Consider the following 24,419-nt stretch of genomic DNA (forward strand, 5'->3'; position numbering starts at 1 on the left):
TTTGTTTTTTTTATTTCTTTGTTCGGTTATGATTTGTTAATTTTTGGAGGCTATGGTAGGAACATGTTGGAAGCAATGTAGTTATTTTAGGTTATTTGTTTTTCTTATTCCTCTGTTTTGATTTTGTTTGAAATGTAGTTTTTTTATTATTGTTTGTTTTTTAATTTTTTGATAAAGTTAAAAAAAAGAAAAAAATGTTCACTGCAATAGACTCTAAATTAGAGAATTTGGGTTCTAGTTATATTACCTGAATTGATTATGTGTGTTCCAGTTTCAGTCCTGCCAATAACTAATAAGCTCAGTCATCTTAAGTAAGTTAGTGCACTCCATTTGGCCTAAGTTATTTCTTCTGTAAAATGAGGTGCTGTTTTTTTCTAACCCTAGGACAAGGACTTTGGAGTCAGATCTAGGTTGGAGTCCCAGTTCTCCCACTTACTAGTCCTGTGGCTTTCCCTTTTCTGAGCCTGTTTTGTAATTATTAAAATGGAGCTAATACTGATAATTGCAGTACATACTCCGCAGTTTTGCTGTGAGGATCAAATTTGCTGTTACAAGCATCACTCTATTTTATCACTATTCCTCCTACTACTATTATGTTACTTCAGACAAGTTAATTAAATTTTCTGTGCCATTGTTTTCTTATGAATAAAAATGGAGAAATAATAGAACATACCCCACGGGTTTATCGTGATCATAAAAAAAATTAAGGGCTTAAAACAGTGCCTGTCATATAAGAGGCTCAGAATACATGAGTTAATGTTAGTATTATATTTCTACTACTAACTACTCTGTGGGCAAGCAGCTCATGAGCAACAGCTTTATTCTTAAGGACAAAACCAAAGAAGGTACTGTAGGCTCCAAACATCGAAACAGGATGGAGCATTTCTTTTTCAAACACAATTGACACGCCCACCACTGGGTTAGACTCGCCCAGTCCAGATTAAATATGGCAGCGAACAGGGCCGACTTACTGCGGTTGCGCATTTTGAAACTCCTCCCAGCTGTTCTCTCAGTCCTGCTTCCTCCTCCTTGGCATCAACCACCTCCCCAACTTGGCGGAGGTGCTGGGTGATGGCCGGCGGTGTCGCGCACGCGCAGACGGCGGATGTGCTTAGCCGAGACTTGTGAGGCGCCTGTCACATGAGCTGCGCGCCCGCTCCGCTCCTCCTCCTCCCTGGCTGGGTTCTGTGAATGAAGCTCTGCGAGCTACGTCGGGCGCTAGCTCAACTTGGTGTCCAGCACGCCGGAGCGGACTGAGCGCTGTGTCCTCCAGGGCAGACACCGACCCAGTCGCTCCCAACCTCAGCGACAGGTAAAGACAAATGGGCTGTCCTTTCCCCAACAGGTTCTTCGCGGCGCTGCTGGCCCCCGCTCCCCCGCCCCCCCCCCCGGGCACCCCCGAGAGCAGCAACAGGGGAAGCACTCCCCTGCTGGCTTGGCTCCCTGGAGACGGAGATCCCCGTACCCGGCCGCCCCTGCCTGGCACTTGGAGGAGTTAGACAGGCTAGTTCTAGCCAGTGCGGGGCGGCATCTTCCCGGGAGCCCAACCCTGCTTTCCGAGCTAGGGTCCCTGAGTTGCTGGAGCGAAGTTTCCTCGCGAGCAGCGCCAAGCTCGCCCGGTTTTTGAATGTAAGAGGTTAGTCGCATGTGTTTCCTTTCCAGGACTGGGGCCGGGTGCCTTTTGCTGGTAAAGCTCTGCCGAGGCCCTGTTCTTCGCCCTCCTGCTCTGGACTCGCAGGTCTGTTGTGGGTCTTAGCAAAGTCAAGTCCAAATTTTCGGAAAAGTAGTTGCTGTGCGTTTTCCTTTTCCCACTTACGCACGTAGATGGATCGCTCTAAACTTTCGAGGTTTGCGCTTGAGCTCCTATATCCTTTAGGGGAAAGCTTTACCTTTACACTGACGCGCATTTACCTTTATTAATAGTTCGGAACAAATCAGTTTCCTGTAGTTCCAAGTAAAGTTGTGTGCATGTGTGTGCCTGTGTCATAACGTCATTGTAAGCTTCCCGGAGTGAGGGAAATCCAGATGTTAAGAGCATAAAAAGCCAGTAAGAATCCGCTTTACATAAACTTCATGTAGTTATTAGCAACTACCCGGGTTTAACTTCAGAGATGTTAAATTTCGCCTTGTGCAGCGAGGCTTATATCAGTACTTCTTAACTGCATGCGAAATAGGAGAAAAAAAGACAAACCAAAATAAACTGTACCAGGTTCCAGATAAGTCATCGGAGCCGTTTTTTCCTGGTGAGTTCATCCTGGGATTAGATGAGTTCCTAGTTTTCCTGGACTTCGCGAACCTTTCCTTAACCATTGTCTTTTATCTATCAGTATTTTTGGGACTAGTGTACACATTAACCCCTTTGTCCTTAAAAAAAAAAAAAAAAACATTAAAGAAGGCCAAAATGATTCTCAAGTTAGTATTCCTCTTGAGTGTGCTTTAGCGCTTTCACTTAGGGACTAGAGGTGTTAGCTGTGTAAAAGTTATGGTAATAGCAACCTACTTTTTGATGTTCACCAGTTCAAAAAGGTGAGGAGTTTTTCTTAGAAAAAGCAGATTGGCTTGAATGCTAAATAAGGAAGGCCAATTTATTAACTAAGAACTTGTTTAAATGGACAAGCAAAGAGTTTAATATATTAAGCCTCTCAATCAAACTAAAGTACAAACACCTCACTTTTTCTCCCTTCCCTTTCTTCTTTCATATTCTTGTAAAAAGTATTGTCCTAAGACTGGATTTGAAGTTTTAAAAATAGGAATTAGCTGACTTAATTTGACTTTACCTAAATTGGTATTTTATTTTACATTTTTCCTCTTTCTTTGGTTCATTTTCCTCCCTGATTATAGTATAAATTTCGCTATAGGAAATTTGCAAAGTATGGAAAAGTGTAAAGAAGTGGGGAGGAAGAACCACCATCCAAAGACCATCACTCTTAATTCTTTATTATGCTTCCCTTCATTTTTTTTCCCAATAAATATATAATTTAAAACTTGAAGTATTCACAAAATTTTCTCTCCTTTCTACTAATTATTTAATGCAAAGTTGGATATTTTAGGGTTGGATAGGGGATTGAATATTATACTACTCTTCATTCCCCAAAGCATGGAAATTCAAGATAGGAAAGATACTCACTTGATGGTTATCACTTCCAACCACCCAGACTTTGAGATCCGAAGATTCAGTGATTTCACGCCAGAATCTTACAGCACTGAGTGGCAAAATTAACTAACTCTAGATCTCTTGATTCTCTCTTCAGCAGTTCTTTGCTGCTTAGGAGAAATGTGACACTGCCTATGCCTGCATCTTTGAAAGAGAGATTCAGAGAGGGGCAGGAGATAATTTTCAAGAATTTGAGATGTATGTTTTTATTTAGGTATTCATTTTTCTTTTTTGCATTTTCAGGTTTGGGGCTTTAGCATCTTCCAGAAAGCAGTAACCACATAGCTGCTGTTCTGTCTACACCCCATTCAAGTCTCCCTACAAAACTGGGGTGCTCTGGGAAACTCTGAGCCTGTAAACCCAGCGTGTGGGAGAAGATAGGATCAAGATGGCCATGTGGCAGGGTAAGAAATTAGCACTTGTATTCCTCTAACTGGTTTTTCCTCCTCTATCCTCCTCCCCTAACCCACCCCCCACAAGCCAGTGGCAGGCAGCCAGCTGTTTCTTTAATTTAACTCTGTCTTGGCAGGGACAGAGCACATTAGTTTAAAAGAAGCTGCTGCTAGCCAGAAGTTCAAATTATTTTAAAGTGGGGGTGGAGGGGTGGGAGGAAAAGTAGCAGGAAAATTTAGTGCCAGAGCGTTTTTAAAAGAACTTTCTTCATTTAAACATGTACTTGTGGGGTTATATGTGAGAAAATGGAGGATATTTTTTCATATATGTTCTTTTCATTTGTTTCTGGCAAATGTCTATCATAAGATTCTCAAAGATGGGGAAGATAGATGTCAGCACCTCCCTGGCTTTCTCTTCCCAATAAACACTTTCTTGGGACTTCTGCAGTTTGAAAAAGCACATTTAAAGTTACAATGTTTATATTTGGTGAACAGAGGAAAAATGACTGGTTTAATAAAATGAACTACCTGAGAGCAAAACTTAACAACATCTTGGCTAGTGGAGTTGCATCTTTTGTGAACCTATGAATTCTTATCACATAAAATGGTTATTTTTAATTTGTAGTGGGGTTGAAGATGGTGCCTTTCAGAAGAGTATCAGAATCTCTAGGGGTGTGTGAGCTTTTTATGTTTATCAAAAGGGGGTGTGGGTTTAAAAAGTGGTCGACACACACTACCCAAATTGGTCTGTGATCCACAAAAAGTTAAGAACCACTTAGATTGAGTAGAATGAAATAGCTTGAATATTGAATATTCAACAGGTAGGTTTGTTGGTGACCTAATATATCCTTTAAAAATGTCTTGCGTTGATCATTTGTTTAAAATCTCTAGGCACACAAATGTAACAAATTTTTTTTTTATGTATGAGGGTTGTCAATTTAAAGATATTTCTTGAAATGGGACTTGACCTCTATACCAGCTTTAACTCACGCAATGGGCATTTATTTATCAAGAGCAGTTTGGATACTCTTGCTTAAATTGAGACATCCTTTTATCCAATAAACAAGATACAAAGATAAATAAGATGCAGAAGGCTGGAGGCTTTGTTGTCTTTTGGGAAAGACAGACATACAAACAAATAATTTTAATACAATGATTAAAGTTTATAATAGGGAGAGGTGCAAAATGTGATGGAAGTTCAGAGAAAAGCATGATGAACCCTTGAGTTCTGAGCTGGTTTAACAAATGAGAGAACTGCATACTTGGCAGACAGAGAAGCATTGTTTGGGATCTACCAAATTGCTTTGTTTGCCTAGTGTAAGATGTATAGGGGCACGACCTCAGATGAAGCCAGGAAGGAGTCAGAGGCCAGATAATAAAGAACCTTGTACGCTCTAGGAAGGATTTTACACTTTATCCTGAAGACAAAGATTCTAAACAGGGAAGTAATATAATCAGTTTTTGTTTTAGAAAGATTACTTTGGCAGCAGTGTTGAGGTGGGATTGGATCTGAAATGAATGAAAGCAGAGAGACAAATTGGGAGGTTTCAGGGGTAGTGGTTTAAGGGGTGAAATGATGGGGGTCTGGGCAGAAGCAAGGGCAGCAAGGATAGAGAGGAAAAAGATGAATTCTAGAAATCTTCTGTGACTGGATGTGGGGGAAACTGAGTCTGGATTGACTCCCAATTTGGATGCTTGGGGGTTGGTGGTGCTCTTCACTGAGATGGGACATCTGAAAGGAGGTATGAACGACATGGGGTTGGTGGGATGTCAGTGTAGTGAATTTGCTTTGACCTGTTTTGTTTGAGACACTTGTAGGCTGTCAGGCTGATGTTTAAAAGACAGTTTTGAAAGTATGGAACTGGAGTTTGTACAGGTGGGGATCTAAAGTATTATTCCTAATGATGCATAAAGAGCTTGTGTTTTTTCTTTTTATCTATATTTAATGGAAATGTCATTAATACTTAATAATTGTTATTTCATAACAAAAAAATTAATGGATAACAATTCTTAATAAAAATGTCATATTTTCCTTATAAATGATATAATTTGCAAACTCAGTCCCTGAACTCGGATGTATTTAAAATTAAATTGGAGTAAAACCCTATTTATCTAGCATTAGTGAAGAGGGGAATATTCCATGTAAGTAAGCTTTTTGGATAACTGTAGCTTATCCCTTGTTTTGTGCAACCTCTGAAGTGACAAACTTAGTATAATGACAGTTTGGAGGCAGTATTAGGATAGTAGTTAAAAGTGTGGGCCTGGATTCACCTCCCTTGGTTCCATCACTTGGTAGCTTTAAGACTTGGGCAAGTCACTTAAGTTCTCTGTGTCTCAGTTTCCTCCCCTGTAAAATGGGGATAATAATAGAACTCACCTTTATAGGGTTGTTGCGAAGATTAATTAAGTTAATATATGCAAAGTTCTTGGAACATAGTAAGTGCCATATAAGTGTGTGCCATTATTATTCTTATTATGACATTTAGAATATTGTCTAGCATCTAATAAGTGCTCGGTAAAATTTAGTAATAGCTCTTGTTGTTGTTGTTATTTTCTTACAGCCTGGGGTGGAACTGAGACCCTGTTCTGTGGAGGTAATTCAGATTGTCCTTGGAAGTCCTGCCCTGTGATAGTCTGCTTGGGTCTTCAAGTAGAAGTTTAGATCATTAGAAAACATCTAATGTTTTAAGCCCTGCAGGTTAAGTCATGTGCCCAAGTTCAAATAGTTTATGGTTGACATGACTAAAACCCAGGTTTCCTGACTTCCTATTCCAATTTTCTTTCCATGGGCTCATGAAGAGGGAATGTGTGGGTATATTTCACCCTCAGTTCAAGGAAGCTTCCAAGTCAGTCTCTGGAACTAGTTGAAGGACTCTAAGAACTGGAGGAACCCAAATATCCTGAGTCTCTTGGGTCATTTGGGTCATTGCTGTTTAGTCTTGACTCTGGAGTAATAGTTCTTCCATGGAGCATTTGATCAGAATTCCTATACTTAAACATGACGAACGTTATTATTTTGACTTCATTTGATGGGTCTCTCTAATGTTTCCTGGCCTCTTTAAACAGTGTACTGGGCATAGTTTAATATTCTTGATAACTCAGGGTCATTAATAACATCAGTTTTATTGGTCTAATGGTCAAGAAAATATTGAAGAGAAGGCTAGATAGTTTGGGGTGGGGTGAGGTTGGAGAAGTGTTGTCAGGTGTTATTTATTTATTCAATTAACATTTATTCAATACGAATTTCTGTATCAGGCACTATGCTGGGCCTAGAGATGTAATGGTCGGTTAAAACAGGTATAGTCTCTGGCTTTCATGGAGTTTACCAACTAGGATAAAGGCAGCATTTTGAATTAATGGAAACATGATTTATTCAAGAAATGTGCTGAAGTAACAGTTAATTTGGAAAAAATTGACAGCAACATAGATTTAGAAGGATTAAAATAGTGTTTCTTAATAAAGCAGGGGGTACATCAGAACTGCCCGTGGTGCTTTCAAAAATATTCCTACTAGACCCCATCCCCCCAAATTGTGATTCAGTATTAAGACCTTAGCATTTAAGGAAGTTCTGTAGGCAGGTCTGTTGTGTAATCCTGATTGGGAACTGCTGCATTGAAGAGTTAAGAGTTAAAAATGGTCAAGTCAAAAATGATAAGAATGATAAAAAGTTAAAAGAACTTAAAAAATTATAGGAGAATATAAATGGGATACGGAAGATATTTGTATGCATGATATCAAAGGTAGAATAATAAAGAAAAAGATTAACATAAGAGACTATATGAAAGTTTATAATTTCTACACAAAACCATAAATAAAGATCATGAGAAAACCAGGAACAATTGCAAAAAGACTCATTATCTTTAATAGATAAAGACTTACAGAGCAATAAGAAGAATACAAGTATTTTACTAGGAAAGTGTGCAATGGATGGAAGAAAATAAGAAATAAAAGAAATCCAAATGGCCAATAAACCTGAAGAATATACTATCTTGGTAGTAATCAAAGAAAGGGGAATTAAAATGGCATACCATTTTTCCAACATAATTTGCAAAGATAAAAGGGAATGACAAAACTCAGTGTTGGCAAGGATCCAAGGAAACAGGCATTCTCATACACTTCTGGTAGAGATGTCAATTTTGCAATATTTATCAAGAGCTTTAAAATGTTGTTTACCTTTTGACCCAGCAATTCCTTTTCTTGGAATTTATTCTAAGGAGCTAATTGTGTGCACAAAGATATATCAAGGATATTCATTTTAGCATTTTATAAAATGGGAAAAAGTTGATAACACATGTATTATGATGCATCTATGCAATGGGATTCTGTAGTTATTAAAAATGAGAATGCAGAGTTATACTTATTAACACAGAAATAGTTTCAGGATCTAATGGTAAATGGTGGGGGTGGGGGTGGGGGAGGAAATTATCAGTAGTTAAAAGTATGGGCTCTGAGCTTAGACCTGGATTCAAATCCCAGCTACATCAGCCGTGTGATGTTGTGTATACTGTTCCTCAATTTTCACTTCAGTAAAATAGGGATAAATAGTTTAATCCAGTAGTTCCCAATTTGTATCTGGGAACCTTTTCAAAATTCTGAAGCCCAGGCCCCACCCCAGACTAATTAAATCATAATCTCTGGGAAAGGGCCATGGCTATCAGTATTTTTGAAACTCCCCAGGTGATTCCAATATGCAGACAAGTTTGGGAACCACTGAGCTAACCCACAGGGTTGTTGGGAAGATTAAATGAGAAAATCACTGTGCTTGACATAGTAAGCACTCAATACATGGTAACTATTATTATTGTTTTTATTCTTAATAGTATGATCCAATTTTAATATATGTGGTTGTGTCATGTATGTATTATATAAAGAAAAGTCTGAGAGGATGTTAAACAAAAGAAAGAAATTATGGTTGGCTTTATTTTTGCTTATCGGTATCTTCCAATTTTTTATACATAACATGGATTACCTGTTAATTTTAAAGTATAATTTCTGAAGGAAATAGAGATATGTACACAGTTTTTTTTTTTTTAACATTAATGCCTTTATTTAGAATGCAGAAAATAATTTGTATTTTCACATATCACATTCTGTAATTTTCATTGTAGGTTACCAAATTAGTAAGTAATATATGCACTTTCTAAGTGTGAGGTCAAAAAATGTATTGATCCATGGAAATGTAAGTGGAAGGGCAAGTGATCAAGACCATCTTTGTGCAGATATCTCTTGAGACATGGCATATTTCCTCCACCAGAACTGGGCTTCACTGATTTCCATCACAACAATCACTACTATTGCAAACTGATCACCTAATTCTAGGATTTGATCACAGTCTCTTAAGTATTGCAGAAACTGCCAGTGCATGGTGTTTGTATTTTTAAGTCATGAAGATCCAGATCCATTGATTTCCTACATATTGAATACTAAATACATCATGAGAACTGTTCAAAACCATTTCCCATATGACTCCTTATTTCAATATTTCTTATTCTTTCTTAACAGTATGTGATGACTACAACTCAGAATACTTTATCATAATCTATTTTTAGCCCAACTAACAGAAAAATATGTTTCCCAAGCTCTACTAAATAACATTGATTTATGTCAATTTAAAAACTGCAAGAGATCTTGTCATAATACTTAAGTAATTAAATACAAAAATTATTATATATTTTCACTCATCTTTCCTCCATTATCAACTGTCTTATGGTGAATGGAGCCATCTGTTACTCTGGAAAATTCACTACTCTAGTCCTCATTCTCTCTCCTCTTGAACTTATGCCAATATTTCTAATTAATTTTCATCTTATTATTTTTTCCATATGTTCTTTGAACTCATATGAATGCTTAGATTCCACTAATTGAAAAATTAATTCTGGTACAATGATCCATTAATTATTTTATTTTTCCTCTACTTCTTTACATTAACATTTTTGAATTAAAATTATATCCATCCATCTCAGCTTTCTATTTGAATCTTAACAATCTGGGTCTTCTAAGAATCTAAGCATCTCATTCTAATAACAGCTACATCCAAAGGCCAATTGACTAGTACCGCAATCATCAGCTTCCCGGGCTTCCATAACCATGGAGTGTGTGGTTTTTTTTTTTTTTTTTTTTTATTAAATTCAGTTTTATTGAAATACATTCACACACCATACAATCATCCATGGTATACAATCCACTGTCCACAGTATGATAACATAGTTATGCGTTCATCACCACAATCTATCTCTGAACATTTTCCTTACATCAGAAAGAACCAGAACAAGAACAAAAAACAAAAGTGAAAAAAAGAACACCCAAATCATCCCCCCATCCCACCCCACCTGTCCTTTAGTTTTTATCCCCATTTCTCCACTCATCCATACACTAGATAAAGGGGGTGTGATCCACAAGGTCTTCACAATCACACTGTCACCCCTTGTAATCTACATTATTCTATAATTGTCTTCAGGAGTCCAGACTGCTGGGTTGGAGTTTGGTAGTTTCAGGTTTTTACTTCTAGCTATTCCAATACATTAAAACCTAAGAGGTGTTATCTATATAGTGCATAAGAGTGTCCACCAGAGTGACCTCTCGACTCCATTTGAAATCTCTCAGCCACTGAAACTATTTCGTCTCATTTTGCATCCCCCTTTTGGTCAAGAAGATACTCTCAGTCCCATGATGCCGGGTCCACATTCATCCCCGGGAGTCATATTCTGCATTGCCAGGGAGATTTACAACCCTGGGAGTCGGGTCCCACGTAGGGGGGAGGGCAGCGAGTTCACCTGTCGAGATGGCTCAGTTTGAGAGAGAGAGGGCCACATCTGAGCAACAAAGAGGTACTCAGGGGGAGACTCTTAGGCACAATTACATGCAAGTTTAGACTCTCCTTTGTGGTAACGAGCTTCATAAGGGCAAGTCCCATGATCGAGGGCTCAGCACATCAAACCACCAGTCCCAGTGTTTGTGACAACATCAACACCAGTCCAGGTGAGGATGTCCAACACATCCGCACCTTCCCCCAGATCCTCAGGGTTGGGGAGGGGGAGGCTGTAAATATATTTTTTATTATCTGCCCAAATTACTCTGGGATGTGTCACTATTTCATTCCAGCCTATACTAACCCACTGTATCTCACTTCCTATTCAAAGTTCCATGCAATTGTGCTGTTTGAACAAATCGACTGTAGAGTTGTACCGTTTAGAAAATTTAGATCCTGTACCAAATAGATATCTCTTCCCTTGGTCTCATATGGAAGTTGAAGTTTTAAAACACAATCAGTTTCAACCTTTACCCTTTGGCCTGGCTTGCCCTGGTCTTAACCAGACCTGCTTCATTCATATCACTAATTGAAGTCTGGGCTCTTTTTCAACTCTTTTTTTTTTTTTTTGACAGTGGCTGTATGCACTAATACTGACATTCACATCTGCCGAGCTCTAGCTCTGAGTTTCAGGTGTCTCGGAGATATGCATTGTTCCAGGGACCAATCAGGTTATACGCTAGGGGATCAGCATGTCAAAGTTTAGAGATAGGCATTACAATTCAGGGATAGAGTTAACTGCTGTAAGAGCTTACGATCTAGGGACTATTACAATTATTATGTCCACGTTAGGCTATGTTCTAAGATTCAATTCTGAGTTTACACATTGTAGTTAGTCCATATTGGTGAGGCATCATCCCTCTCACCATGTTTTCTCCAACACTTTTACTCCTATATATATATTTTCCTACAATTTTATAGAGTTATGTTCATATACCAAACATTTATCCACAGTGTACAATCAGTTGTTCATGGTATCATCATAAAGTTGTACATTTATCACCACAATCAGCACTTGAACATATTGATTACTACAAGAAAAATTGTTTTTTTTTAGCAATAAGAAAAAAATGATAAAAAGAAAAATAACATGTCATACAATACAATATACTAGTAAGTACAGCAAATAACACCACTACCAAGAATCCCATATTCCTCCCCTATATCCCCCTCTCATATACATTTAGCATTGGCATATTGCCTTTGTTACATTTAATGGAGGTATATTACAATGCTACTGTTGACCATAGACTCCAGTTTGCTTTGATTATGTTTGTTCCTGAATACCATCCCCTTTTCATCTCTCTACATGGTTGACATTCATCTGCTTTCCCACATGCAAAAACATTTTTATATTTGTATATTTAGTAACAGTCATTGGCCACTCCAGTTTTTGCCACGTTATATAGTCATCTATCTTTACCTCTGGTGTCTGTACACAGTTTTATATACTAAGGTATTTATAATAGGGAAAAACTGAAGACATAGTTTCCATAATAGAGGAACTATTAAGTTCTAAGTAAATTATGGCACATCCACACAGTATATTATCTGTGATAGAATGGAGAAGAAAAAAATATGGAATTATCCCATTTCTGTCTTTTTAAATTCAAGTGCTTGTTTATGTATCTTTGTGTGTTTACAGGTTATTCATATACCTATGATTATAAAGATAAATACAGAAAGGAAGGAAATGATCCAAAGTTGTTAAAGTGGCTATCTCCAGGTGTTATGATATATTGTTTTATACTTTTGTTTATTTTCCAATTTTTATGCACTGATATGTATTACTTTTATATTTAGAAAACAAATTATTTTTAAATGAGATATGAAATTAGATTCAGTAGATTCTGAATGAGTGCCTCCAACAAGGAGTGAAGTGTATGGACTTCTGGACAACTGTTTTAGCCACTCTGTGCCCCTTTCCACTCTTCAAATTAAAAAAAAAAAAAGAAACCAAACCTCTGAGGGTTTGGTGAGACAGTTATTTGCTATTAATACTTTCTCAAGTACTCTCATAAATTCTGGCTGTCTCCTATTGACTCCAAAAACTTTTAAGAGTGAGAGTGGGGATGAGGAGATTGTATAAAACATGGGAAATTAACCGTATTCTAAAGGCGGAGGTTATATAATAAGATGAGGTGGCAGAATATGTTGGGGTAAGCATGAAAATAAGTCAAGGAAAAGTTTTTTTTCTGCCTAAGTGACTATTTGGCACAAAATAGAGGAGTTTTGCATCTGGAACAATATTTACTAAGAAATCAAGTATGGCACAAATACATACTAAAGCACAAGGGACTCTTCCAGATCCTGAAGACAAAAATTATGGTTTGTGATTCCTTGTATTTAAGATATCAAGGCCTTCCTCCCGAATGCCTCTTTGTTGCTCAGATGTGGCCCTGTCTCTCTAGCTAAGCCAACTTGAAAGGTGAAATCACTGCCCTCCCCCCTACGTGGGATCAGACACCCAGGGGAGTGAATCTCCCTGGCAACGTGGAATATGACTCCCGGGGAGGAATGTAGACCTGGCATCATGGGACGGAGAACATCTTCTTGACCAAAAGGGGGATGTGAAAGGAAATGAAATAAGCTTCAGTGGCAGAGAGAATCCAAAAGGAGCCGAGAGGTCACTCTGGTGGGCACTCTTATGCACACTTTAGACAACCCTTTTTAGGTTCTAAAGAATTGGGGTAGCTGGTGGTGGATACCTGAAACTATCAAACTACAACCCAGAACCCATGAATCTCGAAGACAGTTGTATAAAAATGTAGCTTATGAGGGGTGACAATGGGATTGGGAAAGCCATAAGGACCACACTCCACTTTGTCTAGTTTATGGATGGATGAGTAGAAAAATAGGGGAAGGAAACAAACAGACAAAGGTACCCAGTGTTCTTTTTTACTTCAATTGCTCTTTTTCACTCTAATTATTATTCTTGTTATTTTTGTGTGTGTGCTAATGAAGGTGTCAGGGGTTGATCTGGGTGATGAATGTACCACTATGTAATGGTACTGTAAACAATCAAAAGTACGATTTGTTTTGTATGACTGCGTGGTATGTGAATATATCTCAATAAAATGAAGATTAAAAAAAAAAAAAAAAGAAAGTTAGATGATAAAATGTGGGACTGTGTAGCACAAGGACCCTGTTGTAGATGGAGGACTGTGGTTAATAGTACAAATATAAGAATGTTCTTTCATAAATTATTTCATAAATGTACAACAGTATTACAAAGTGTTAATAATAGGGTGGTATATGGGGAATAATACACCTAAGGTAAACTATGGACTATAGTTAGTACTATTTTAATATTCTTTCATCAATTATAACAAAGGTACCACACTAATGCAAACTGTCAACAATAGGGGGGTATATGGGAACAATGTATTTTTTACATGACTTCTTTGTAAACCTGCAACTTCTCTAATTAAAAAAAAAAAAAAAGATATCAAGGCTTGGAAATCATATAATCATACGAGTTTTCAAAAAGTCCAACAACACAAACACAGAACTACAGCAGAGAATATAATCACTCACAAATTTCACTCTTAAGAATTTAAAAGCAAATTATAATAGAAAGCCATAGGGCTACATTTAACTTAAGATGTACAAAGACATAAAATAAACATAACATAAAATAACATAAAAATTCTTCACATGGCCAATTTTACCAATTTTTACCAATTAACCACAAAAAATTGATAACCTATCATCAGATATCCAAGTTATAGCATCAAGAATTTGTGCAAATATGCCTTAAAGGAATTACACATGGAAAATTTTAATAAAATAAATGTTTGCAGTGAGTTGCAAATAGTTGGCTTCAAATCCAGTAGGAAATATATATTTCAACTGTACAGAAATTTTTTTAGCACATCATAGTGTATTTGTAAACAGTCTGGTGACTTTAGCTAACACAAGGGGAGCCAGGAGGGAGCACCACAAAGCAGTCAATGAATTGATGACAGAGCTTCAGTAGCTATGTGGCTTAGTAACTGGACTACTATCACCTAGGAAAAACCATATGGTCCTGCCTATAGACCAAAAACATTAGTATCCTCATGACTTGGGCAAAAGTAAAGAGTAAAGTAGGAGTAGAGAAGCACAGCCTGGTTTTGTTTTGTTTTGTTTTTTTCAGTCTGGCACAGTGTCTTACCTCCAGCAAGCACTCAAGAAGTGAGTTCTTCATCTCTCTTTGCCTGTTGCCCTTCCACAGCTCCTCAGAAGGGAAATATAGGTGGGGATGGCTTCTAATGAAAAGCCTTGAGGGTAAACAAAACAAACTTCCATGAAATTATTCTTTAAAAGCCAGCTATTTTTTCCCAAGCATATAATTGTGGCCCTTCCGTGGGCCTTGGCTTCTGATACACCTGGATCTGAACCCAGGCTCTGCTATTTGATAGTCAAAGTTACCTAAATTCTGAAAGACTCCATTGCCTCATTTGAGGTATTGTGTAGTGGCAAAGAGCATGAACTCTGGAGACAGATTCCCTGGGGTTGTATTCTGTCTCTGTCACTACTAGCTATGTGACTTTGGGCAAATTAATTAATCTCTTTGTGCCTCATCCTCCTCATCAGTAAAATGGGGTTAAGAATAATAATACTTACAGGATTATTAGGATGAAACATACACACATAAACAGCCTTTTGAAAAGTGGCTGGAACTTGTTAAGCACTCGCAAATATTGATCTTTGGAATTAGATAATGCAAAACGATATGGTAATATTTACTTCACAAGGTTGTATATGAGAATGAGCTGATCACTGAAATGTTTGGCCCGTAATAGCTTCTCTAATTGTATTGTGGCATAAAAAGTAAAATTAGATATGTTGTTAAAGGGATGTTTTTAAACTGGAAAGGATCTTTAGGGGTGATCTGGTTCAAACATCTCACCTTGCAAAGGAAGAAATTGAGTCCCAGTGAGACTTATTCTAGGTCACACAGCTTTACATGGTACATAGAGCCAGGACTAGCTCCTGGATCTCCTGATAATCAGTGCTATCTAGCTCTCTATCAATCTGTACCTGTCTAACCCTACTGAATTGCACTGCCTACGCTAGGCTTGAGTATTTTATAATTTTCTGCTAAATGTTAGTCTTTCCTTACTATGCTTTGTTGCTACTTTGTAAAGTTTTTTTTTTCCAAAGAATTTGTTTTTTTCTTTTAGGCTTCTGGGGTGTACTTTTTTTCCTGTCACTATGTTAGCATTTTTAAAATAAACTATCAATTCTCATGTTTTAACCAGAATTATGATTCAAAGCTTCCTGTTTCATGTAATGCTGTTCCGTGTGTGTTGGGGTGCGGGAAAGGGAGACCAGAAAGTTTGATTATGGGTGCCACTGCCCAACCTTCTGTAGAAAGCCTAGCCTGACCCATGGCCATCTATGACTCAGTGCTGAATATTCTCAGGTTCTATTTAGTTTGAGAGTGGTGAGAGGCAGGCATGCAGGGGAATTACTGCCATTCACGTCCCAAACTCTGCCAAGACTTTCTTTTCCTTGGGTTCTATAGCCTGGTAATAAGTAATAATTACAATAGTAGTAGGACCCCCTCCCCTTACATTTTATGTATTGAATAATTGTACCAGCATCCACTCAGGTATCAAGGCCAAAAATCTGAGAGACCCCTTACATGACTTGTCCCGCTGGTGGCCTGGACCATTTTGATTCCTGGCAAATACCTACTCATCTACTCATCTTTCAACCATCAGCTCGAGGGTCATCTCTTCCCTGTAGTCTTTCCTGAGACCTCTCCCATCTTCTGGTAAAATTAGCCTTTCTCTCTTTGTGTGTTTCCCTACTATATTGTATACCCCTTGAGTGCATTGGTTGTATTTGTTCACTCATGTCTGCTTTATGCCAGGCAACGTGCATTTAATTATAGAGTGTGGTGAGTGCAATGAAAGTATAATACTATGAAAAAGAATAATAGATGAGATGTGATATATTGGAGGAAGAGAGTCTGGAAGGAAGTGACAGGTTCCAACATCTAAAAGGTGAGTAGGAGTTATGCAGGCAAATCGTTGAGGAACGAGCATTCCAGGCAAAGGAAACAAAGTGGAAATCCCTGATGTGAATAAGAACCTGGGTTCTTTCCCAGTGTGGTCATTGGGCCTGAACTGTAATGAATTTGATATAAAAGTTCATGGGATAAAATTGGAAGGGTGGGCAGAGGCAGATAATACAGGATTTTGAAGGCCATATTACTAAATATCCTAAGTGCCTTGCAGATAGATTGGATAGGACAGAGTGACCAGTGAATGAGCGGGGAGTGCCTCATTCATGGTCATATACCAAAGGCCTAGCAGAGAGAACTCAGTGAGTCTTTGTTTAATGAGTAATAACCACCTTGCCTTCCTACAAGGACTGCCATGAAGATCAAATAAGGTAAGTTATGCTAAGGTGCTTTCCAGTGATATGAAGTGTTTAATGGTTTTCTAGATGTGATTCACTAGATTTTATGCGGTGGTGCCTACAGAGGTTCATCATCACTAGAAAACAAACAAACCCTGCTTCTCCATTAAACTAGCAAATCCGGATCATCCCATGCCATGAATATGCTGATGTACTGAGGTCTTACATATTCTAAGTGTGTCTCAATTGCCTTAACTAATTATGGACAAGTGGAAGCCACCATATATCACATATATGTAGTACTCCAGGTGTTAGAGATAATTATGGGTGGTGTTGCCAGGAAAAATACAGGTTTCTCTTCTATGCCGAATTCACTCAATAAATCTCTGAACCTAAGGAATTCATTATTTAAGAGCTGGATTATTTCTGAAGAATAGCACCCTCTAAAATTGCATTTGGAGCAGGGCATGGCTAATCACAGCAGGGTGTGGCTGTCACCAACTGTGGCACTTGGCTTTCTATACTGTGTTAAAAAAAGATGCAAAATAACCAGTGCTTTGCTGTATTTGTACTAATTGTCAGATTCCCTATTTGAGCTGCAGGATCATCAGACCAGTTGACTGATTTAAAAGCTTACTTCTATACAGGGTTGGTGGGAAAATAAACTGGTAGAGCCCATTTGGAGGGCAGCTTGGAAGTTCTTATCAAAATGTAAAATGTGACAAGGTGGGGTGAGGACAGGCGGGAGCCCTCCAGATTCTGACCGTCTGACCAGGGGGCCCGGGCCACTAGGACCTAGAACCCTGATTGTGACCCCATGTACCCAGCATGGGCAACACTCAGGCCCAAGGGAACTGGAGGCTGCTAGATCAGTTGGTGGCTTTGCACTAGTGCAGGAGAACATCTCGGCCTTCAGCAGAGACCTGGGCTACGTGATCCTATTTGCCCAGTCGTCAGGGGCCATGTGTATCTCAGGATTGAAGGTCTCCCTACCTGGCAGGCTACAACCACCACAACACACGGATCCTGGTGGACTGCCTGAGGGCTCGATTGGGGGCTGAAATGATGCAAGTGTCTAAGAAGATGAGATTCTTCCACCTGAACTCCCAGGAAGACCCTCAAGAGGTGAGCAGGCCCCATTTTGCAATTCAGGTATTTATTGAATATATCTTCTATGAGCCAGGTACTCAGGATACTCAGTGAACATTTCAGGTCAAGATCTCTTCCCTAGTTGGGATTTTGGTAAGAAGAGATAAAGAACAGTATAAATAAAATTTAAAAAAGTGCTCATCTCTTTACTCAGTGAATCTCTTCTAAAAAGGAACTGTATAAAGGTCAAATGTTATATAAGGACATTTGTTGCTTCATTTTTGCCATCTTTTCACTATTGACAATCTTACTGTCCATCATGAGAGACTGGTTATATTAATTATGGTATATATATATTATGGAATGCAGTGCATTTCATTAAAATGAGTGAGGTAGATGTATATATGAATGACAAGGAATGATGTCCAAGATACATTTTAATTGGCAAAAAAGTTGCAGAATGGTATGTATTATATGATCTCATTTGTACAACAAAAAGAAGCGGGTAGGTACTATAGGATAGATAGATACGAATTTGTATATATGTATCCTTACATATGCATAGAAGATTTCTGGAATAATGCACAAGAAACAGTTATCTGTTGCTACCTTGGAGATAAGGGGTGGCAGGAGAAGAGATTTTTATTTTTCACTCGAACCCTTCTATACTGTTTGACTTGTTTACAACAAGCTGAAATACCTTTAAGTAATAAAATTTAAATAAAAATGGCAGATTTTATTGTAGATTATTTTCTTCACACTAATAATTTATACCAAGAAATGACAGGTATAATAGTGATTGAGTGAGGTGTCAGATCTGAAGCACAGAAATCTGGGAAAATCAAGGGCTTCCAAAAGCTAACAAGGAATTATTATGCCTAGAGGGCTAAGGGGAGATGTTGCTTTGTTAAAGCTTGCACTAAGAAAATAAGATTAAATTAGGTAAAAATCATGATTTTGTTAGTTTTTTTGATGAAGCAATTTTATGTCATTAGTTTTGGTCTCTGGGCATTTTAATACCTAAATAGCATAGTAATTGTATTCCAGACCACAATTAAAAAAAATTAAATGTCTCAGTGTCTGGATAAATAGCTGTTATTGTTCAACTTGTTTAAATAATCTAGGTAAATGCTAGGTTACAGTTTATTGAGCTTTTTGCTTAAAGACCTAAGGAGAAATGGAGGTATAGTTTATATTTGAAGTGGAGAAGATGTAAGTTGGCTGTTGTTTACATAATAAAATTTTGATAAAATTAAATCCTCAGATTCTTCAGGCTTATTTTAGTCCACTTCCTCCAAAAAGAGGGCTTTTGCATGATTTATAAGAGGTGAAAGGATCCATCTGAATGTCCTCCTGATTTGGTATAATGACTAGTTCTTTCACCCAGTTGTGTGTGTTTAGAGATGAGAATAACTGTCCTGTGTTAAATGTTCCTGGATCTCCAATATTTGGAATTTTAGCCAGGAGACAGGTGTTAGAAAACTTAACAGATTAAGAAGCAGGATAGGTTTTACTAGAGGATGTTGATGGATAAAGGCATTTAAATTGGGCAGGTGACAGAGACTGGAATGATGTGAAAAATTGAGAGAAAAGAGAAAGGCTAAGTAATTTCAGGACGTAGATAGGAATACAAATACTAAAATCATAAAGAGTGCTATGTTTGAGAGATTTTTCTGGTTGTGGGAACCAGAGGACATGAGGAGCTGTCTGAAGCATGGTTTAGGGTTGAACCTGGACATGGAAGTTATGCTTAGAGAACCAGACATGAAGGTTTTTTCCTTGGTGTGATCAGAGAAGTTGTTAGAAATGGCCCCAGCTTGGAGGAAGGAGGGAGGAATTGGGAGAAGAAAACAGACATCCTAGAAAGTCAGGTAAAGAAGACTCTGAGCTTCCGGTGGGTGATACTTTGTGCTGATACCCTGTAATTGGCTGCACTGTGTAGATGATGTTGCTTTGAGTCTTCACTCTGTAGTTAAGTGCTCTGATTTGACTGAGGTGGAGAAAAAGAAGAGAACAAATAATGATAGCTATCATTTACTGCATATTTACTATGTGCTTTTTCTAAGTTGCTACATGGATTATTTTATTTAATCTTCACAATACCAATTTAATCTTAACAATAGGAGGTATGAAACTGAGGTATAAAGTGGCTGAGTAACAGTCTGGCTCTTAGCTACTCTGTATTCCTAGGACCATAGCTCCAAGAATCCCCCTACCCCCAACAATTGATTGGAAGAAGGAAAATTCCTATTAGAGTACCCTTGCTGTGAGTAAGTGAAATGATTTCAATGGAGAAGGAAAAGCAGCAGCCTTTAATAAATAGCCTATGGATAAGTGAAATGCAATTCTGTAGCCAGAATTCTTTGTTCTTTCTAATGGTAATTAATTTAGAGGGTATTTTCTGTGTGCAAGACGCTACTAGGTACCATGTGTAGAGCTAAGAGGAACCAGAAGCGACCACTGTCTTCCCAAAAGTTAATCTCTGAGGAAGTTAAAACATGTATACAAATAACCATGATCCAAGCTAGTGTTAGGATACATGTTATAAGAGAGGCATAGCATACCATAGGAATTAGATGGTGAGGAGATGGCATCTGAGGTAGACCATGTAGTATGGGTAGGTTTGCCTACACTTGGAGATATGATTTCAGGTAGCAAAGTACCACCATATTTATAGTTATATGCATTAGCTCATTAAATCCTCATAACAACCCTTTATTGGCCAAATGATTTATTGTCAAAACAGAACATTTTGAGAGTGAAGTGAAATGCTAATCAGATGGGATAGGCGTAATACAGGGAATGGCCCAGGAAAGCAAGGACACATTGACCATCATACCTATGTGAGGCAATTGGTATTATCCTCAATTAAGGTTGCCAGTGACCCTAAATCACATAGTAGGGAAGAGTTGGAGCTAGGATTTGAGTCCAACTCTGACTTCAAAACTAAGTGGTCCGTACATCTTTCTGTAGGCAATGGGGAGCAATTGAGGGATTTTGAGAACAGAGCTGTTGTCATCAGAACTACACAGGACAGATGGGAAGGAGAAAGACTGGAATTGGGGAGATGAGTTAGGAGACAGCTGAAGAAGATTCAGATAGAACATTATGAGAGCCTAGATACAAGATATTGACTTTGGGAATTTAAAGGAAGGGTTGAATGTGAGAGACATCACAAAGGAAGAAATGATAAAATTTGGATACTGATCGACTTTGGAGGGAGAAGAAGAGCAAAGGATAACTCAGGATTTCAAACTATTTTAGTGAAAATACTATGTTAACCAGAAGTAGCTGTTGTAATCTAGAAATGCAATGTGGGTTTTCATTAGTGTACTAGACTCAGAGAAAATCTGTTTCTCCAATACAGTTGACTTAGTGAATTGCATTCATGAACAAATTCTTTAACCCTTCTTTGCTCAGATTTTCTCAACTGCAAAGTTTAATGGTATCTGCCAATATAGAAGCCTCTGAAATATCATAAATTGTCCAAGTGGTTTTTTACCTGCACATTTTCAAAATTTGAGTGCTCATGCTCAGTAGTATGAAATTGAATCCCAAGGTTGAATACCCCATTTTTTTATATCATATTGGCAAAAAATAATATTAATAATTATATATTGTCTCCCCTTCTGAATTCCTGCTTCTGTAATTCCCTTTAACTAACTGCCAGTTGAATTGTAATGCTGTTGGAAGCAATGTAGTTATTTTAGGTTATTTGTTTTTCTTATTCCTTTGTTCAGTTATGGTTGTCAATTTTCTTGGGGGATGGTAGGAACAAAAAAAAAAGAATTGTAATGCCTGCTTTATAACACCTTTTCTGTTGTTGCCTTAAGCTGTTATTTAAATTCTTCATTATGATTTAACTTTTTAATGTGTTTATCTTGGCTCCCCAATAGAGAGGAAGATTCTTGAGGAACAGGAACATAGTTTATCTTTTCCTCTGTCCCTCCTAATGCCTTAAATTTAGGCACCCAGGTTTACCACTTCATATGGCACAATAGAAAAGCTTCTCCTTTTGTTTTGTACATTATACTCTGTTAATATTATCTCAAATAGTACTGGGTTTTTGGTAGATACGTCTTAACAATGATCTCATAAGGAGCCTGAGGCCTATCTTTTCCTCAGTCTCTTTTTTTAACAAGGACCTTTCTCTCATGCCTTAGTTAAACATTAATGTGGTTAAATTTTCATCTCTTGCTCATCTTGTTAGTTTTAGCTGTATTATCATGTGTATTTCATAAATAATTTTATCCCAGTAAAAATAAAATATTGCTTGATGTTCTAGTTTTTTATTGCTGCATAATAAATTAACCATAAACTTTGTGGCTCAAAACAACATACATTATCCAGTCTGGGCATGAATTAGCTGGTCCTCTGCTGAGAATCATTTAGGCTGTAATCAAGGTGTCAGCTGGGACTACAGTCTCATCTGAGGCCCAGGGTCTTCTTTCAAGCTCATATGGTTCACAGAATTTAATTCTTGGTGGTGGTTGTGGGATTGCAGTTCCTTGCATGTGGCCTTCTCACAACATGGCAGCTTACTTCTTCAAAGCTAGCAAGGGATGAAATCTCTCATGCTAACAAGAAGCAGTCATATATGTTTGTCATAACCTAATCACAGGAGTGACTTCCTATCACCTTTGCCACATTGTATTCATCAGAAGCTAGTCACAGGTTCTGTCCACACTCAAGGGGAGGGTGTTATACAATGGGATGAACACCAGAATGTGGGCATTATTGGGGGTCACTCTACAGTCTGTCTGCCATACTTGGCATAGATCTGTTTACCATGAATCCATTAATGAACACTCATTGAGTTAGGCAGCTCTAACAGCTGTGACTCTAACTTTACTGTCATCCAGCTAATGCTTTTTCATATTGCCAACATAGATATAATGAAAGATGATGTTCAGTAATTTACCTAAAATTATTCACTGAGACAGGGAGTGCTGGAGCAGAAGTAAGGTTGTGGAGATGGTGATTTCCTTTTGGGTATCTATTAGATACCCAAGCAGAGATGTTCGTCTCTTCTGGGCCTGGGCCTTAGGGGAGAGGTTTGGGCTGGAATAGAGATTTGGAAATCCTTCATGTAAATGAAGCCTAGGGAGTATGGACAGTTTTGAGAGGAAAAAAGTGCCAAGGGCAGAATTCTGGGGGAATTCATGTGCTCTGTCTAAGGGATTCCCCTGACCTAATTTAAAAACTTAAACAAAAAAAGGAATCAAGTTATTGAATTTCAGATGAAAAGTTTTGTTATTTTTGTCTACTTCTGCCTTCAATCCCATCTCTTCTTGTCTTTTTCAGGTATTACTTATCCAATTGCTTCCCCCTTTCTTCTGATAACTTCATTTTCTTCCTTTCCACTGGACCCATTCACTAGACTATCTATAAACATGTTCTGGCCTCCCTTTGCTGTGCCATCTAGCTACTAATATCTATTTGGCTGCCACTTGATCTTTCTGGGCCTCAATTTCCTCAAAGATTGAGGGGTATGATGTAGGGAGAAGGTTATGATTTTTAAGAAGCCTCTTTCAGGTCTGAATTCTGTTCTGCCATTTTATTTTTCTCCCTTCTCTTCTCATTTCTTTTTCTCAGTTCTCACATTCATGGCCTCTTCAAAGAATTTGATTCTGTTGACCATTCAGTTCCTTTTTGAAACTTCCCTCCCTTGGCCCAGAGTTGTACTCTTCTAGTTCTCTTTCTGCCTCTCCCTCTGCTTCTTCACTGCCTTTGCTTCCTTCTGTCCCTTAATTATGTCCATATTTAGGGGTGCTAAGTCCTTTGCCTGTTCTCTCTTTGTACTCTCTCCCTCGGAGATTTCATCTACTGTCATGGATTTACCTTTTATGAGTTTTAATAAGAAAAGTAACACGATTACATGTTCACTTTATAAAATACTATGAAGCATCCAGAGTAAAAAGTGAAAGTGTCCCTTTAACCTCCTCCTCCCAGGTAACCACTATTAACGGTTTGGTGTCCTTTTCTCCAGATGTTGAGTCCCAAGTCTATGAATTTAGCTCTAAACTAGTTTTCATCTATAGCTGCAATCCAGGATACCCTTTCTTGAACATTCCACTATCAACATGTCAAATTAACTAGCTGAATGACTTTGGGCACATGGTTGATATGTAATACTAAGATGCCTTTTAGCTCTAAAATTCTATAGATCCTTCCTGGCTCACATTTATTCCTTTTTGTGTCCCCATGGCATTAAACAATAGACATTATGTATATGTATATGTTTCGTTGATTCTAGTATTTTATGGTACTCATTAGCACTCCTTCCCTGTTTGCTTATATGTACAGACACAAGGCAACACAACAACCTTCTGTCAAAACTGCAGATGAAAAAATGGTGACTGGGTATATGGCCTAGTTACTGGGAACCAGACTGTTGAGCAGCTAGATGGGTAAGAGAAAGCATGAGGCCTTTATGGAGGAGAATGGGAATGGGGTGGTAGTCAGTTTATTAAAGCCATGGTGTTAACGTTAGAGGAATATATCATGAGCTCTAAAATTTAAATTTCTTAATCTAAAATGTTAGCTCCAAGAATCACCATGTGTGTGAAAACATTGTTTCAGCTCCGGAAAAAATATTTGGATAAGATCTGCAGTGTAATGG

General features: G+C 38.0%; 1 protein-coding gene across 5 annotated transcripts in view; it reads left to right on the forward strand.

Moving 5' to 3' along the window:
* Positions 1-1,178: 1,178 nt before the first annotated feature.
* CLCN5 (chloride voltage-gated channel 5) overlaps positions 1,179-24,419 on the forward strand; it is a 187,379-nt gene continuing 164,138 nt past the window's right edge. The window contains exons 1-4 of one of the 5 annotated variants that reach the window (XM_037820997.1): positions 1,179-1,312; positions 1,663-1,738; positions 3,398-3,558; positions 6,108-6,140. In XM_037820997.1, the coding sequence (XP_037676925.1) occupies positions 3,543-3,558; positions 6,108-6,140 (49 nt within the window). In that variant the 5' untranslated portion in view covers positions 1,179-1,312; positions 1,663-1,738; positions 3,398-3,542. Of the gene's footprint in view, positions 1,313-1,572; positions 1,739-3,397; positions 3,559-6,107; positions 6,141-17,708; positions 17,834-24,419 lie in introns of those variants that run through there. The other 4 variants (XM_037820996.1, XM_037820998.1, XM_037820999.1 and 1 more) reach the window with 4 other exon arrangements.

The sequence above is a fragment of the Choloepus didactylus genome, chromosome X (assembly GCF_015220235.1).
Source record: "Choloepus didactylus isolate mChoDid1 chromosome X, mChoDid1.pri, whole genome shotgun sequence".
Lineage (NCBI taxonomy): Eukaryota > Metazoa > Chordata > Mammalia > Pilosa > Megalonychidae > Choloepus > Choloepus didactylus.